This window comes from Papio anubis, chromosome 1, assembly GCF_008728515.1.
Source record: "Papio anubis isolate 15944 chromosome 1, Panubis1.0, whole genome shotgun sequence".
NCBI classification, from domain to species: Eukaryota; Metazoa; Chordata; class Mammalia; order Primates; family Cercopithecidae; genus Papio; species Papio anubis.
This window is the reverse complement of record NC_044976.1, coordinates 136635347-136652864: the sequence shown is the minus strand read 5'-3', so window position 1 is coordinate 136652864 and position 17518 is coordinate 136635347. Positions and strand designations below refer to the sequence as shown.

At 37.1% G+C, this 17518-nt stretch overlaps 1 protein-coding gene across 1 annotated transcript in view; it reads left to right on the top strand.

The window, feature by feature from the left end:
- Positions 1-17518, top strand: part of LOC101017895 (dynein heavy chain 14, axonemal) — a 294249-nt gene that overhangs the window by 138616 nt on the left and 138115 nt on the right. The window contains exons 16-21 of the mRNA XM_031655372.1: positions 5793-5857; positions 6769-6968; positions 8254-8382; positions 13009-13140; positions 14170-14337; positions 15217-15387. Coding sequence (XP_031511232.1) covers positions 5793-5857; positions 6769-6968; positions 8254-8382; positions 13009-13140; positions 14170-14337; positions 15217-15387 — 865 coding nt within the window. The remainder of the gene's footprint in view (positions 1-5792; positions 5858-6768; positions 6969-8253; positions 8383-13008; positions 13141-14169; positions 14338-15216; positions 15388-17518) is intronic.

Sequence of the window (17518 nt, the reverse complement as noted above, 5' to 3'; positions counted from 1 at the left end):
CTTTAGCGATCCTATCAATTTTGTTGATCTTTTCAAAAAACCAGCTCCCTGGATTCATTGTTGATTTTTTTGAAGGGGTTTTGTGTCTCTTAACTCCTTCAGGTCTGCTCTGATCTTAGTTATTTCTTGCCTTCTGCTAGCTTTTGAATACGTTTGCTCTTGCTTCTCTAGTTCTTTTAATTGTGATGTTAGAGTGTCAGTTTTAGATCTTTCCAGCTTTCTCTTCTGGGCATTTAGTGCTATAAATTTCCGTCTACACACTGCTTTAAATGTGTCCCAGGATTCTGGTATGTTATCTTTGTTCTCATTGGTTTCAAAAGAACATCTTTATTTCTGCCTTCATTTTGTTATGTACCCAGTAGTCATTAGAGGGCAGGTTGTTCAGTTTCCATGTAGTTGAGCGGTTTGATTGATTTTTCTTAGTCCTGAGTTATGGTTTGATTGCACTGTGGTCACAGAGACAGTTTGGTATAATTTCTGTTCTTTTACCACATTTGCTGAGGTGCTTTGCTTCCAACTATGTAACAGTCAATTTTGGAATACGTGTGATGTGGTGCTGAGAAGAATGTACATTCTGTTTGATTTGGGGTGGATGCAGATGTCTATTAGGTTCCTTGGTACACAGAGTTGAGTTCAATTCCTGGATATCATTAGCTTTTCTGTCTCGTTGATCTGTCCTAATGTTGACAGTGGGGTGTTAAAGTCTCCCATTATTATTGTGTGGGAGTCTAAGTCTCTTTGTAAGTCTCTAGGGACATGCTTTCTGAATCTGGGTGCTCCTGTATTGGGTGCATATATATTTAGGATAGTTAGCTCTTCCTGATATATTGATCCCTTTACCATTATGTAATGGCCTTGTCTCTTTTGATCTTTGATGGTTTAAAGTCTGTTTTATCAGATACTAGGATTGTAACCTCTGCTTTTTTTGTTTGTTTGTTTTCCATTTACTTGGTAGATCTTCCTCTATCCCTTTATTTTGAGCCTATGTGTGTCTCTGCATGTGAGATGGGTCTTCTGAATACAGCAAACTGATGGGTCTTGACTCTTTATCCAATTTGCCAGTCTGTGTCTTTTAATTGGACCATTTAGTCCATTTACATTTAAGGTTAATATTGTTATGTGTGAACTTGATCCTGTCATTGTGATATTAGCTGGTTATTTTGCTCATTAGTTGATGCCATTTCTTCCTAGCATCGATAGTCTTTACATTTTGGCATGTTTTTGCAATGGCTGGTACCGATTGTTCCTTTCCATGTTTAGTGCTTCCTTCAGGGTCTCTTGTAGGGCAGGCCTGGTGGTGACAAAATCTCTAAGCATATGCTTGTCTGTAAAGGGTTTTATTTCTCCTTCACTGATGAAACTTAGTTTAGCTGGATATGAAATTCTGGGTTGAAAATTCTTTTCTTTAAGAATGTTGAATATTGGCCCCCACTGTCTTCTGGCTTGTAGAGTTTCTGCCAAGAGATCTGCTGTTAGTCTGATGGGCTTCCCTTTGTGGGTAACCCGACCTTTCTCTCTGGCTGCCCTTAACATTTTTTCCTTCATTTCAACTTTGGTGAATCTGACAATTATGTGTCTTAGAGTTGCTCTTCCCGAGGAGTATCTTTGTGGTGTATGTATTTCCTGAATTTGAATGTTGGCCTGCCTTACTAGGTTGGGGAAGTTCTCCTGGATGATATCCTGCAGAGTGTTTTCCAACTTGGTTCATTTTCCCCCTCACTTTCAGGCACACCAATCAGACTTAGATTTGGTCTTTTCACATAATCTCATATTTCTTAGAGGCTTTGCTCATTTCTTTTTCCTTTTTTTTTTCTCTAGACTTCTCTTCTCACCTCATTTCATTCATTTGATCTTCAATCACTGATACTCTTCCAGTTGATTGAGTCGGTTACTGAAGCTTGTGCATTTGTCATGTATTTCTCGTGTCATGATTTTTATCTCTGTCAGGTCGTTTATGGCCTTCTCTGCATTGATTATTCTAGTTATCCATTCTTCCATTCTTTTTTCAAGATTTTTAGTTTCTTTGTGCTGGTTACGTAGTTCCTTCTTTAGCTCTGAGAAGTTTGATCGACTGAAGCCTTCTCCTGTCAACTTGTCAAAGTCATTCTCTGTCCAGCTTTGATCCGTTTCTGGCGATGAGCTGCGTTCCTTTGGAGGGGGAGATGCACTGTGATTTTTTGAATTTCCAGCTTTTCTGCACTGCTTTTTCCCCATCTTTGTGGTTTTATCTGCCTTTAGTCTTTGATGCTGGTGATGTGCTGATGGGGTTTTGGTGTGGGTGTCCTTTCTGTTTGTTAGTTTTCCTTCTAACAGTCAGGACCCTCAGCTGTAGGTCTGTTGGAGATTGCTTGAGGTCCACTCCAGACCCTGTTTGCCTGGGTATCAGCAGCAGAGGCTGCAGAAGATAAATATTGCTGAACAGCGAGTGCTGCTGTCTGATACTTGCTCTGGAAGCTTCCTCTCAGGGGTGTACCCTGCCATGTGAGGTGTGTGGTCTTGGTCTGCACCTAGTGGGGGATGTCTCCCAGTTAGGCTACTCAGGGGTCAGGGACCCACTTGAGCAGGCAGTCTGTCCATTCTCAGATCTCAACCTCGGTGCTGGGAGATCCACTGCTCTCTTCAAAGCTGTCAGACAGCTGTCAGACTCCACCCAGAGGTGGAGTCTACAGAGTCAGGCAGGCCTCCTTGAGCTGTGGTGGTCTCCACCAAGTTCGAGCTTCCATGAGGTTTTGTTTACCTATTTAAGCCTCAGCAATGGCGGGTGCCCCTCCCCCAGCCTCACTGCCACCTTGCAGTTAGATCTCAGACTGCTGTGCTAGCAATGAGGGAGACTCCGTGGGTATGGGACCCTCTGGGCCAGGTGTGGGATGTAATCTCTTGGTGTGCTGTTTGCTAAGACCCTTGGTAAAGCACAGTAGTAGGGTGGGAGTTCCCCGATTTTCCAGGTGTTGTGTGTGTCAGTTTCCCTTGGCTAGGAAAAGGGATTCCTTTCCCCCTTGCACTTCCCAGGTGAAGCAGTGCCTCACCCTGCTTCAACTCTCGCTGGTCAGGCTGCACCAGCTGACCAGCACCGATTGTCTGGCACTCCCCAGTGAGATGAACCCGGTACCTTAGTTGAAAATGCAGAAATCACCCGTCTTCTGTGTCGCTTGCTCTGGGAGCTGGAGGCTGGAGCTGTTCCTATTCGGCCATCTTGCTCCCGACATGAATAATCCTTTTAATGTACTATTGAATTTGGTTTTATTAGTCTTTTGAGGATTTTTGCATCTATGTTCATCATGGATATTGGTCTGTAATTGTCTGTTCTTGTAATGTTCTTTTCTGGCTTTGGTATTAGGATAATGCTGGCCTTGTGAAATGAGTTTGGCAGTATTCCCTCCATTTCAATGTTTTGGAAGAGTTTGAGAAGGAGTGGTGTTAGTTCTCTTTTAAATGATTGGTAGAATTCAGCATAAACGTTCCAATTTTGGGCTTTTCTTTAATGGGACACTTTATTACTGATTCAATCTCTCTACTATGATCAGCCATTCCTATTTTCTATTTAGAAGAAAATATTTATTTTTCAAAAGTATTGACAACTAGATTCATTTTTTTAAATGAGAAATTCTGCCCATGGCCATACCACCTGAAAGTGCCCAATCTTGTCTAAATGAGAAATTATTATATTTATTTTTAAAATAACCAAATTTTAAGTCTTTTCTTGATATAAAGGGCAGCTATAAACTATTTTCCTTCTTGAAAAATGCACCTAAAACATACAAATAAACTTTGCATAATATTGGTTTTTGTTGCCTTAGAAATATATGTCCTTATCAAATGTAAAAGTACTCTATTCTTCTTTTGTGAAGTGGCTGTTGATGTCATTTGCCCACCTTTTAATGTTTTGGTTTTGGTTTTTTCTTGCTAATTTATTTGAGTTCCTTGTAGATTATGGATATTAGTCCTTTGTCAGATGCATAGTTTGCAAATGTTTTCTCCCGTTCTGTTTTCACAGGTTGTCTGTGTACTCTGTTTATTATTTCTTTTGCGGTGCAGAAGCTTCTTAGTTTAATTAGGTTCCATTTATTTATTTTAGTTTTTGTTGCATTTGCCTTTAGTGTCTTAGTCATAAATTCTTTGTGTAGACCAATGTCCAGAAGAGTTTTTGCTAGGTTTTTTTCTAGAATTCTATGGTTTCAGGTCTTACATTCAAGTCTTTAATCCATCTTGAGATAATTTTTGCACACAGTAAGAGACAGGAATCCAGTTTCATTCTTCTATATGTGGCTATCCAATTTTCCCAGCACCATTTTTGAATAGAGTGTATTTCCCCAGTGTATGTTTTTGTCTGATTTGTCAAAGATCAGTTGGTTGTAAGTATTTGGCTTTATTTCTGGGTTCTCTGTTTTGTTCCATCAATCTATGTGTCTACTTTTATACCAGTACATCCTGTTTTGATTACTATAGCCTTGTAGTATAATCTGAAGTTGGGTAATGTGATGCCTCTAAGTTTGTTCTTTTTGCTTAGGATTGCTTTTGCTATTCAGTGTGTCTTTGATTCCATATAAATCTTAGTATTTTTTTAATCCTGTGAAAAATGACATTGATCTTTTTGTAAGAATTGCATTAAATCTGTAGATTGCTTTGGGCAGTATGGTCATCAAATGTTAAAATGCTCTTGACAAATAACTTTGTCTCTGTCATTCTATTTGTTTCTTCCTGAAGAAAAAAAAGAACAAAAAATAAATCTACCTTATGCAAATAAAACGAAAAAATTTTTGAGTTCCTAAGTCTGTTAAAATATTAGAGAAGCCTAGTCTTGTTTGAATTACATAAGAAGATGGAATTGTGGAGATGCACATATCAGACTTTTCCTCTAATCATTACATGCGTATATCCTACTATGCAAGATATATGTATATATAAACATGTCAACGTTAACATAACCAAAACATAACTATTGATTTCTCTTCCAAACCTATCCTTCCTCTAGTACTTCTTATCTCAATAAATGGGACCCAGTTATTCAAGCCTGAGACCTGGGAATCATCTTTTAATTTCCCCCTTTCCTCTCACCAACCTATCTCTTATAGCCCATCTGATTATCCCTAGGTCCCCATTTTTGCCCTGCACTACATCTAATATTCTACTAGTAATGTCTGTTCTATCTTCACATATATCTTGATTTCCTCTATTTTTTTCCAATGCCTCTTTTAGTCCAAGCCACCATCATCTATGTCTTACACTAATGATTTTGGAATAGAATCCTACTACACTTAAATAAGGCCTTAAACATCTGAGAAATAATTTTGAAATATTTAATACCATAACAATCATTTTTTAAGTATCATAAATAATGGAGACTGGAAAAAAGTAAGTTTTACTGTATACTCAATATTTAAGCTGAAGTGAGTTTTAACAATAAAGAAAGACAACTATTTTCTATCAAACATAAGAAAAACAAACACATAGAAACAAGACCAAAATAAGATGAATGGGTCTTTGCTGAGTGATCCATAAGTCAAAACACATTTATAAAGGGACACGTGATGTAATGGCTTACTATTCAGAGAACATATCCAACCATCTGGCATCCTAGGAATTTGCCCAGTTTGTTTTATAAAGTTAGCTTATTTTTTGTTCAGTTTGGTATAAGTTCTAATGGTGACACTAATTTCATCTGTAAAAGTGGAAACAGAAATTTCTTGTGAGAGAAGTAAAATTCACAATATGCTGTTACTTTTTTGTTGTTGTTTAATACACCTATTATGGTAAACAAACTAATTTTGAATCCTTAAAATATTTCATTCCAGTAGCCTGAAACGGAATATCAGCATCTTGATTCCTGAAGCTCATAAGACAGCAACTGGAAGTTCAAGTATGTATTGTAGTACAGTTTCAAAGCTATTCTATGTTTCAAAACTTCACAACCATGTGTATATTATTTCTTACATTCATGAATCTTGGAATAATAGTTTCAATTGGTAATTTAAAATAAAAAGTCTCAAAAAAAATCCCACACCCTCTCAAACTGTTCTGTCCTACTCAAAAGTTAGAATGGTTCTGGTAGAGGAGTATTACATCTGCTGATATAATAGATATATTACCTGATACCTGGTGGATATATCAGTGGAACAGTAGACTAAGTCTAGAAGTAATTAAAGGCAATATCTGTCTATTCTACTCTTTGATGCTTTTACATACACTGCAATAGAAAAGGTATGATTCTGTAGGACTTCTCAAGTCAGGCCATGCAATAAATGCATGTGGAGTTTCAGGAGCCTCATCCTTGAAAATTCTGACTCAGTAGTTTGGGGAACAGCAACTCCACTTCTCAAGTGGAAAAGATGGGATGGCCTAGAGATAACTGTAGAAAGGGGAAGGATACCAGACCACCAAATCTTGCCAGAAGAGGTTTTGGTTTTGTTTTCACTTTTAAGTTGCTATAGCTATAGCCTACCCTCTGGATGATCCTCACTCAGGGAATATACCCTAATTTTAATGCCATTGGTGCAGACAACTGCATGCTGCTTTTAGATCTTAAAAAGTTATATGTGTCTATCATGCATAAAAGTATGGAGGACTCTTTGAGCTTTTCTACTGTTGCATTTGGTTGCAAAGAGACGCTATTTACCATAAAACAGCAAAGAAATATTCCAAAGTTCTATTGGAGTAATTTCTTGAAAATGACAACAAAATAGTAAAATTATGTAATTTTCAAATTTCATGACACATTAAAATAAAGCAAAAATATTTTTAAAGTGTCCTGAATTTGTTTTCTTTCCATAGTTGGCATCACAGATAATCCCACTAAAAAGCCAGAAGTTAGAACTGATAAAAAGTTACTTAAAAATCATGGTCATAAAGGAGTTGTAGTCTCTACAATAAATTTTAGCACCAATATGACAGCTGCCAAAACCAAAGAGATGATTCTTAAGAAGTTAATAAGAAGAACTAAAGATACTCTTGGAGCACCAAAAAACAACAGGGTAAAATATGTCTCATACCTGTTCAATAATCTGCTTAGGCTATTCAAGTCATAGTTTATTTTAATTAATACTAATCAGAAGGAAAATATTTGTATAACACACACTTTTGAACATCCTAGAAGATGCAATGTATAACAGAAACTTTGATTTTCAAATCAATATTATTTGATTTCCAGTATGTTGAATTACACTGATTTAGAATTATTAAGGCCAAAAGAAGCTACTGAAATCTTGCTAAAGATAAGTAGACTGGAAAATGTGTTAGTTGCCAACTGCTTTGTTACTATATATTCTACCACACTTTCTTCCTGTGACCATGGGTTGGGACTCTAAGAGTTTCAATTCAATTTCAGGAGCTTAAGGATTTGCTTCAGATTTCCTTGATTTTAAATGAAGATACAGATAAACTTGGTCTTTGCCTGCATGGGTAAACTTTAGGGATTTTGAAAAGGTGAATAACTGAGCAAACTAATCTCACCAATAGAAAATGCAAGCAAAAGAAATTTCAGTCAGTTTGTGATACAAAAGGGGAAAAACTGAGTGTCTTACTAAAAAATATATTTTTTATATATAAAATTATATTTTACAGTTACAAATTAGGTAATTAGATAATTCCAATCATATGTCTATTTGTGGGTTTTTTACCTTGCTTGTTTTGCAAAAATAAATACAGTCTAAAGGAACTAGTGCACACAGAGATTACAATCAGTACACCTCAGTGCACAATATTTTCAAAGGTGGACATTAACACAGGTTTAAAATTTGGAAATGTATCTGAATTTTCTGCTTATTGTTCATGACAACAGCACTTACAGCGGAATTTTTTAAGTCTGGTTCCAGATGATAGCCTTATTCCTCCTAAACCAGGGTGCATATGGAATAAATAGCTAAATACTACAATAGTGCCTGGCCAATAGTAGGCACTCAGTAAGTAAATCTTGAATGAATAATAGTCATGTTCCTGTGTAATAGCCATAATTATATTGCTTTATCCAGCATCAAATATATTTATAACTATTGTCAGATATAATTTTTATAGATCTATAGAAGGTGAATAAAATGTTTGCTATTTTGAAAACTTATTGTTTTTAAAAATCATATCTTCCAAATAGAATTCGGTCTGCTGTTTCTAAATAGAAAATTAGACATGTTATTACACCTGATTTTGTGCTTACTCTATAGCATAATATTCCTAATTTGTGCTTACCCCAACCATAATATTCCAAATTCATAATTTAAAGAAAGGTATACAATGTATATTTTAAAACTTTTTGTCTTTCTTAAGATTATAGTATTTATTGATGATATGAATATGCCAGTATCGGATACGTATGGAGCACAACCACCCCTGGAATTGATAAGACAATTGTTAGATTTGGGAGGGGTTTATGATACTGCAAAAAATACATGGAAGGTATAGTATATACTAAGATTTTGTTCACATTAAATATTGTTTCTTACACTAAATTAAATGTTTATAACAATGTTGAGTGAATTACTTGAGAAAGTTAGAAATTCTGGCCATATGGACATGTTAAGCAAAGTTGAGACCCCAAACTAACTATATTAATCATATATTTGCAATTAGGTCCATGGGTTTATAGAAATCTTAATTTTAATAGGTTTAAATCTTAGTAAAAATTGCATGTATGTCCTCGAGATTTGGTTTCTGAGTCAAATAACGCTCATTATTCTTAACTGTATCAGTAGTTAATCAAATTTTTCAAGGCATCAAATTTTAGTTAGTTGTGAGAAAAGCCAGTAAAAATGTGGCCCACCATATACATCCGTAATGTCTGTATAAGACTAGTCTATATCTTTATCTTAAGACCACAGATACAGCATTTTCAGAAATATCACAGTCAAAAAAAAATTCCCAACGAGATATTTCTGTGCAATTATTTTTGTTACATTCAACCTAAATCAGAATGGCTCTTCCCCCCCCCCCCCCCGAGATGATGTCTTGCTCTGTCACCAGGTTGGAGTGCAGTGGCGCTATCTCCGCTCACTGCAAACTCCACCTCCCAGGTTCATGCCATTCTCCTGCCTCAGCCTCCCAAGTAGCTGGGACTACAGGCGCCCGCCACCACGCCCAGCTAATTTTTTGTATTTTTAGTGGAGAGGGGGTTTCACCGTGTTAGCCAGCATGGTCTCGATCTCCTGACCTCGTGATCCACCTGCCTTGGCCTCCCAAAATGCTGGGATTATAGGCGTGAGCCACCGTGCCTGGCTAGAGTGGCTTACTTTTTAAAAAAATATAGAAATTCAAATGCACTTTTCTCTCTGTTTGAGTCTTTATCTGGAAATCATAAGCCCTATATTTCAGACCTCTTTAACTTTACTTAAACTTTCTAGGCCTCAGATTCCTCATCTATAAAATACAGCGGTTGCATTACAAATGGTTTCATGTTTCAGACAAACTTGGGCCCAGGATCCTGAATAAGGCAAACTGGCATGTGAGGGCTATCAGGTCAGATGTCAGTCAGACTGAAACAACCCACAAGCCAAGGCAGAGGGGAAGAATCCAGGTGCAGCCCACCAGGGAGAATCCAGGAGACTAGAAAAAAGAGAAGGCAAGAAATAGGGTCTGGAATGCCCAGCCAGAACAAGTTCCCTGAACTGACCAGAAAATAGTCACAGCTGGCCTTGGCCTTTTATGGGATTGCTGTGGCCTTGAGCCTGGATACAAGCAGGAAAAAGCCTGGCCATTCTAGAGGCACACTCAATTGGCTCTTCTGATTTCTCACTTATCACCAGAAGCCTCTTTGCTAACCTCAATAACATATTGCTATTTTTGTGTTTTGTTTTGTTTTGTTTTAAATCAATAAACGAAATCCATGATATAAACAGAACCAAAGACAAAAACCACATGATTATCTCAATATATGCAGAAAAGGCCTTTGACAAAATTCAACAGCCCTTCATGCTAAAAACTCTCAATAAATTAGGTATTGATGGGACATATCTCAAAATAATAAGAGTTATTTATGACAGACCCACAGCCAATATCATACTAAATGGGCAAAAACTGGAAGCATTTCCCTTGAAAACTGGCACAAGACAGGGATGCCCTCTCTCACCACTACTATTCAACATAGTGTTGGAAGTTCTGGCCAGGGCAATCAGGCAAGAGAAAGAAATAAAGGGTATTCAATTAGGAAAAGAGCAAGTCAAATTGTCCCTGTTTGCAGATGACATGATTGTATATTTAGAAAACCCCATCATCTCAGCCCCAAATCTCCTTAAGCTGATAAGCAACTTCAGCAAAGTCTCAGGATACAAAATCAGTGTGCAAAAATCACAAGCATTCCTATACACCAATAACAGACAAACAGAGAGCCAAGTCATGACTGAACTCCCATTCACAATTGCTTCAAAGAGAATAAAATACCTAGGAATCCAACTTACAAGGGATGTGAAGGACCTCTTCAAGGAGAACTACAAACCACTGCTCAATGAAATAAAAGAGGACACAAACAAATGGAAGAACATTCCATGCTCATGGATAGGAAGAATCAATATTGTGAAAATGGCCACACTGCCCAAGGTAATTTATAGATTCAATGCCATCCCCATTAAGCTACCAATGACTGTCTTCACAGAATTGGAAAAAACTACTTTAAAGTTCATATAGAACCAAAAAAGGACCCACATTGCCAAGACAATACTAAGCCAAAAGAACAAAGCTGGAGGCATCATGCTACCTGACTTCAAACTATACTACAAGGCTACAGTAACCAAAACAGCATGGCACTGGTACCAAAACAGAGATATAGACCAATGAAACAGAACAGAGCCCTCAGAAATAATACCACACATCTACAGCCATCTGACCTTTGACAAACCTGACAAAAACAAGAAATGGGGAAAGGAGTCCCTATTTAATAAATGGTGCTAGGAAAACTGGGTAGCCATAAGTAGAAAGTTGAAACTGGATCCCTTCCTTACACCTTATACAAAAATTAATTCAAGATGGATTAGAGACTTAAATGTTAGACCTAAAGCCATAAAAACCCAGAAGAAAACCTAGGCAATACCATTCAGGACATAGGCATGGACAGGGACTTCATGTCTAAAACACCAAAAGCCATGGCAACAAAAGCCAAAATTGACAAATAGGATCTAATTAAACTAAAGAGCTTCTACACAGCAAAGAAACTACCATCAGAGTGAACAGGCAACCTACAGAATGGGAGAAAATTTTTGCAATCTACTCATCTGACAAAGGGCTAATATCCAGAACCTACAAATAACTTAAACAAATTTATGAGGAAAAACAACCCCATCAAAAAGCAGGCAAAGGATATGAACAGACGCTTCTCAAAAGAAGACATTTATGCAGCCAATAGACACATGAAGAAATGCTTATCATCACTAGCCATCAGAGAAATGCAAATCAAAACCACAATGAGATACCATCTCACACCAGTTAGAACGGCGATCATTTAATGTGGAGAAACAGGAACACTTTTACACTGTTGGTGGGATTGTAAACTTGTTCAACCATTGTGGAAGACAGTGTGGCAATTCTTCAAGGATCTAGAACTAGAAATACCATTTGACCCAGTCATCCCATTACTGGGTATATACCCAAAGAATTATAAATTATGCTACCATAAAGACACAGGCACATGTATGTTTATTGCGGCACTATTCACAATAGCAAAGACTTGGAACCAACCCAAATGTCCATCAAAGACTGGATTAAGAAAATGTGGCACATATACACCATGGAATACTATGCAGCCATAAAGAAGGATGAGTTAATGTCCTTTGTAGGGACATGGATGCAGCTGGAAACCATCATTCTGAGCAAACTTATCGCAAGAACAGAAAACCAAACACTGCATGTTCTCACTCATAGGTGGGAATTGAACAATAAGATCACTTGGACACAGGAAGGGGATCATCACACACTGGGGCCTGTTGTTGAGTAGGCATAGGGGGAAGGGATAGCATTAGGAGATATACCTAATGCAAATCACGAGTTAATGGGTGCAGCACACCAACATGGCACATGTATACATATGTAACAAACCTGCACGTTGTGCACATGTACCCTAGAACATAAAGTATAATTTTAAACAATAATAAAAAGTATAATTTACAAGTGGAAAAAAAAAAAAGAAAACCCCATTGTCTCAGGCCAAAATCTCCTTAAACTGATAAGTAACTTCAGCAAAGTCTCAGGACACAAAATCAATGTGCAAAAATCACAAGCATTCCTATACACCAATAACAAACAGAGAGCCAAATCATGAGTGAAATCCCATTCACAATTGCTTCAAAGAGAATAAAATACCTAGAAATCCAGCTTACAAGGGATGTGAAGGACCTCTTCAAGGAGGTCCTTCTTGAAGAGGTCCTTCACACCACTTCTCTGTAAAATACAAACCACTGCTCTGTAAAATAAAACAGGACATAAACAAATGGAAGGACATCCCATGCTCATGGTTAGAAAGAATCAACGTCATGAAAATCGCCATACTGCCCAAGGTAATTTATAGATTCAATGCCATCCCCATCAAGCTACCAATGACTTTCTTCATAGAATTGGAAAAAAACTACTTTAAAGTTTATACGGAGCCAAAAAAGAGCCCGCATTGCCAAGAGAATCCTAAGCCAAAAGAACAAAGCTGGAGGCATCACGCTACCTGACTTCAAAGTATACTACAAGGCTACAGTAACCGTGGGGGCAGCACACCAACATGGCACATGTATACATAGGTAACAAACCTGCACCTTGTGCACATGTACCCTAGAACTTAAAGTATAATAATTTTTTTAGAAAGGACCATTTCCTGGTGACATTTAGAAAGCCTTCAAGAAATAACATATCTTGAAATTATATTTTAGGTTGTGTTATTTCTAAGATAGGTTTCTATTACCACTGTAATCTTTGTTTTTGCAATAAATAGTAATTAAATATTTTTGTCTAAATGTTTTTAAATGTTTTGTTTAATTTGGAACAGTGACATAGGTACACACTTCACTTCCTACAGATGCATTCAGTTACTCTTCCTTGTTATCCTTATCACAGAATATTCAAGATCTGTCTATAGTTGCAGCTTGTGTTCCAGTTGTGAATGATATCAGCCCACGTCTTCTCAAACACTTTTCCATGCTGGTATTACCTCATCCTTCACAAGACATCTTATGTACTATTTTCCAGGTAACACATCTAGTTCATTTTCTACTGAAAAAAATTAATTTCCCAGAATAAGGAAAAGTACGAGAACTTAAATCCACTAATATTGAAAGAAAATTACTTTAAGGGGATAGATTTTATTTCCCCCTATGTTTTCTGGACTATTATAATTTGGTTCTACATATCAAAAGCATAAATTATTATGTGTAAAATAAACACTTGTGGTGTATGTGCAATGCACGTTAAAATGTAGATTTTAGGACTTTATCCTCAGAGATTCTGATCCAGTATATCTGGCATGGCATGCAGAAATCTGCATTTTTAACACACATACCCTGGTTTTCGCCAGAATTGATTTGCTCTTTTCATTTCCTTATGGAATTAAAAAAATGCTACACAAACTATTACCTCGGTCTGAATTGGCATACAGGTAGACTTTCTTCTAAAACAGGATTTTTTTCAGGTGTGAACTATTTACCAACTGTATCAGAATTACCAAGTGCTTTTTGAAAACTTGAATTTAAAAATGAATCTTTAAATTTTATATTAAAGAAGAAAGATTCGTGTTGAAGAATTTCATAATCTTGCTTAAAATTTATTTTTCTAGTTATACTAGATTTCAAGTTGAGTCATCTTTCCAGTAAGATATTTCAGAATTTTTCAAAGAATATATACCTGTATAATCAATCCAGACTGAGGTAATAGTTTTGTCAGTTTACACTTCCCGTAACATCTCATGGAGAGCAAGGAGATGGAAGAATTCCCAGCACACCTGGTGTATATAGAGGGGAAGCATAAATTGTCCCCAGAGAAAACGTATCACATCCCTTCAGACCATTCAACATACTAGAACCAATTGGAATTTTCTCCAGTTAGCAACCCCTAGAGTGTTTTGTTTTGTTTTCACTAATCTACCATCCTATGTTAAATGGATTTTAATTTTAACATTTAATGAAATTAATCCTCCATTATAGTACACAAGTCTGCTTTTTAGTGGAAGTAGTCAATACCTAAAATTTTTGGCAAACTAAATTATAACATTTCTTTTTAAAGGCTCATTTGGGAATTTATTTCTCCATCAATAACTTCATACCTGAAGTTCAGAAAAGTAAGGATCAGATAATATCTTGTTCCCTAGCTATATACCATCAAGTACGTCAGAATATGTTACCAACTCCAACAAAATGTCACTACATGTTTAATCTTCGAGATATGTTTAAGGTTTGTTTTAATGTTCATTCTCTAGTTTATTTTTTAAATATAAGTTGCTCTCTCTCATACTGTCAACATTAGATTGTTAGAAGGGGAAAAAGGGGAAATGAATGTTGGTTAGTTTTGCTATTTATTAGCAGCTTATCCCATGAGTTTGTTGAAGAAAATTGTTAAAACAATTCCGAGCAAATAATTCAATGATGAAATCCCTAAGAGTGTTAGAATATTGGCTAAGATCCTCAGCAGAGAAAGAAGTGACAAGGTTATAACACAGATTTGGGGTTTGCTTTATTTCTGAGATTTTTTTGTGGCTCTCAGAAAATGAAAGCATGTATGCATTTCATAAACATGCTTGAATTTTCACAGATTTTGCCAACAGTGCTGACTTAGTTATCAGCCATGGCCAAAGAATTTTCAAAATTGAAATGTTAAGAAAATCAATTCTTGAATTCGATATCTTTCTCCCCTGACTGTGGGACTTTAGCCCTAGATAGCACACGTAATCTGTCAAATGGGCTGTAACATTTTTAATCCACATTTAGAATGCTAAAACATATTAACATTAGGAAGTACCTCGATATCACCTGCAACACCCTGCCTCCATGTCAGCACTGTAGTCGAGACTCCCATCCTAGCAAGGCCTCCATTAGATGTGGCTGAGGAGTCCCCAAGTCCCCCTCCCTCTAAGAGTGATTCCAAACCAATTTTCCCTATCTTATCACTTTCCCATCTCATCAAAACTTCAGATTATCACTTGTAGAAATTCACAATTCTTACCTTGGATAATTGCTTCTATTTTTATGGATCAGAAACCTGCAAAAATTGAGCCTTCGCTTCACATACTACCCTGCTAATTTTTTTTAAATGTTATTTTTAAATCCCTAACAGCTTCTCCTGGGATTGCTGCAAGCTGACAGGACTGTTATTAACTCCAAAGAGATGGCTGCTCTGCTCTTTGTTCATGAAGTCACCCGAGTATTTCATGATCGCTTAATTAATTTCACTGATAAAAGCCTTTTCTATCGGTTGCTTTCAAAGGAACTTGAGAACTATTTTCAGGTAAATTTACATTTTAAAAATTATTGGTTGGGCGAAGTGGCTCATGCCTGTAATCCCAGCACTTTGGGAGGCCGAGGCGGGCAGATCATGAAGTCAGGAGATCGAGACCATCCTGGCTAACACGTGAAACCCCATCTCTACTAAAAACACAAAAAATTAGCCAGGCATGGTGGCGGGCATCTGTAGTCCCAGCTACTCGGGAGGCTGAGGCAGAATGGCGTGAATCCGGGAGGAGGAGCTTGCAGTGAGCCAACATGGGATACTGCACTCCATCCTAGGCAACAAAGCGAGACTCCGTCTCTAAACAACAACAACAAAAATTGTTTTAAGTGGATTATTGGGCAAAATATGTTGCTTCATGAAAGTCCTCAAAAATTTATATAATACTGAAAGAAATGTAATTGTATTAACAATTCCATTTCCACTTGAAAATGACTAAAACTATAGATATGCTGGAGAGGATAAAATCATTGATGCCTTTGCGCATGCTTTTGGCCCCTTAGCAACCTCAAAACTGTTCAATTTTCTCCAGGACTCGCAGAACTCTCCACTCTCTTGATACCTCAGCAAGATTCCTCATCCTCCTCCATCCCTTTGAACTTTAGTTTTCTTACTGCCTGTCTTTTAATCTAGGTCACAAAGGAATGTGTTTCAATAAACTGATCACACTAAAAGAATGTGACTAAATGGAGCAGTGATCTAGGCTCCATTACTAGAATTTTTTGCCATCTCCTTTCAAGAGAATTAAGGAGAACATTTCCTTCCCAAAGGTGGACTCTTTTCTTTTTCTGTCTTCTCTGGTGGTGCCAGCTTCATTCTTCTCATTAACAAAGCCCAGGAAATATGAACATATGTGTGTGTGTGTCTTTATGATAAAACGATTTATATTCCTTTGGAGATATACCCACTAATGGGATTGCTGGGTCAAATGGTAGTTCTGTTTCTAGAACTTCTAGGAATCACCACACTGTCTTCCACAACGGTTAAACTAATTTCAGTTCCCACCAACAGTGTATAAGTGTTCCTTTTTCTCTGCATCCTCACCAGCATCTGTTATTTTTTGACTGTTTAGAATTAGCCATTCTGACTGGTGTTCGATGGTATCTAATTGTGGTTTTGATTTGCATTTCTTAAAGACAGCTTATTACTATCTTGGGAGAAGTTCCTAAACTCCCTATAAATGCCAACCATAATTCGGTTTTGAGACTTTACCAGACTAAGGAATAGATACAGAGGCAGTAGAAAATGAGCAAGCAAATAGTTAGGGAATTGGATCCTGCCTTAGCAGGGGTCAGTCCTGTGGACAGCAAAAGCGACTACAGTACCCCAAATCTTTCTTAAGGATGTAAGGATGTAAATTATTCCTGTGAGAATTTCAATTTATACAGTATCACTTAATTGGTCAGTTGGTTGACTTAAAAAAAAATAAAACTCTAATAATTAATACAATGTGCCAAGCATAGTGTTAAGAGCTTTACATATCATTACTCACTTTAATCTTAATTCATAACACCCTATGATATAGGTCCTGTTATTATCCTCATTTTACAGATCAAGAAACTGAGCAGAGTAAGATTAAGATCTCACCTAAGGTTACCCTGCTAGTTAAGTGGCGCAGTCATTATTCAAACCTAGGATATCTAATGACATATATTTTCAAATTATCATACCATACCACCCCTCAATCTTCAGTTAGCCATTTGCCAAACAAACATCTTCTGAATGCCTATCAAGAATTCTCAGTGCCAGATAGCAAGTGGGATAAGTGCTGAGGACTACCTAGGACTAGCACGGACCCTGCCTCCACGCACATTACAACCTAAAAAGTGCAATACATTTCTGTAAGTGCTATGACAGACCTATGCACACAATATAGTGGTGGAACAAAGGAGGAAACAGTAATTTATTCCACCTGATTTTAGGAGAGAGGGAGATGGTCAGACTTCAAATAAGAAGTAACCCATGACCTTGGTGTGAAAGATAAGCAAGAATTTGCCAAGTAAACAAGGAAAGGACATGTAGAAACTTGCAGAACGGTAGTGGTAAACTAAGGGAAGATTCTTTTTCTCAGATTGTTGCTGGAACTACAAGATATTTCTAGCAACAGGAGTTCTTAACCTGGGATCCACAG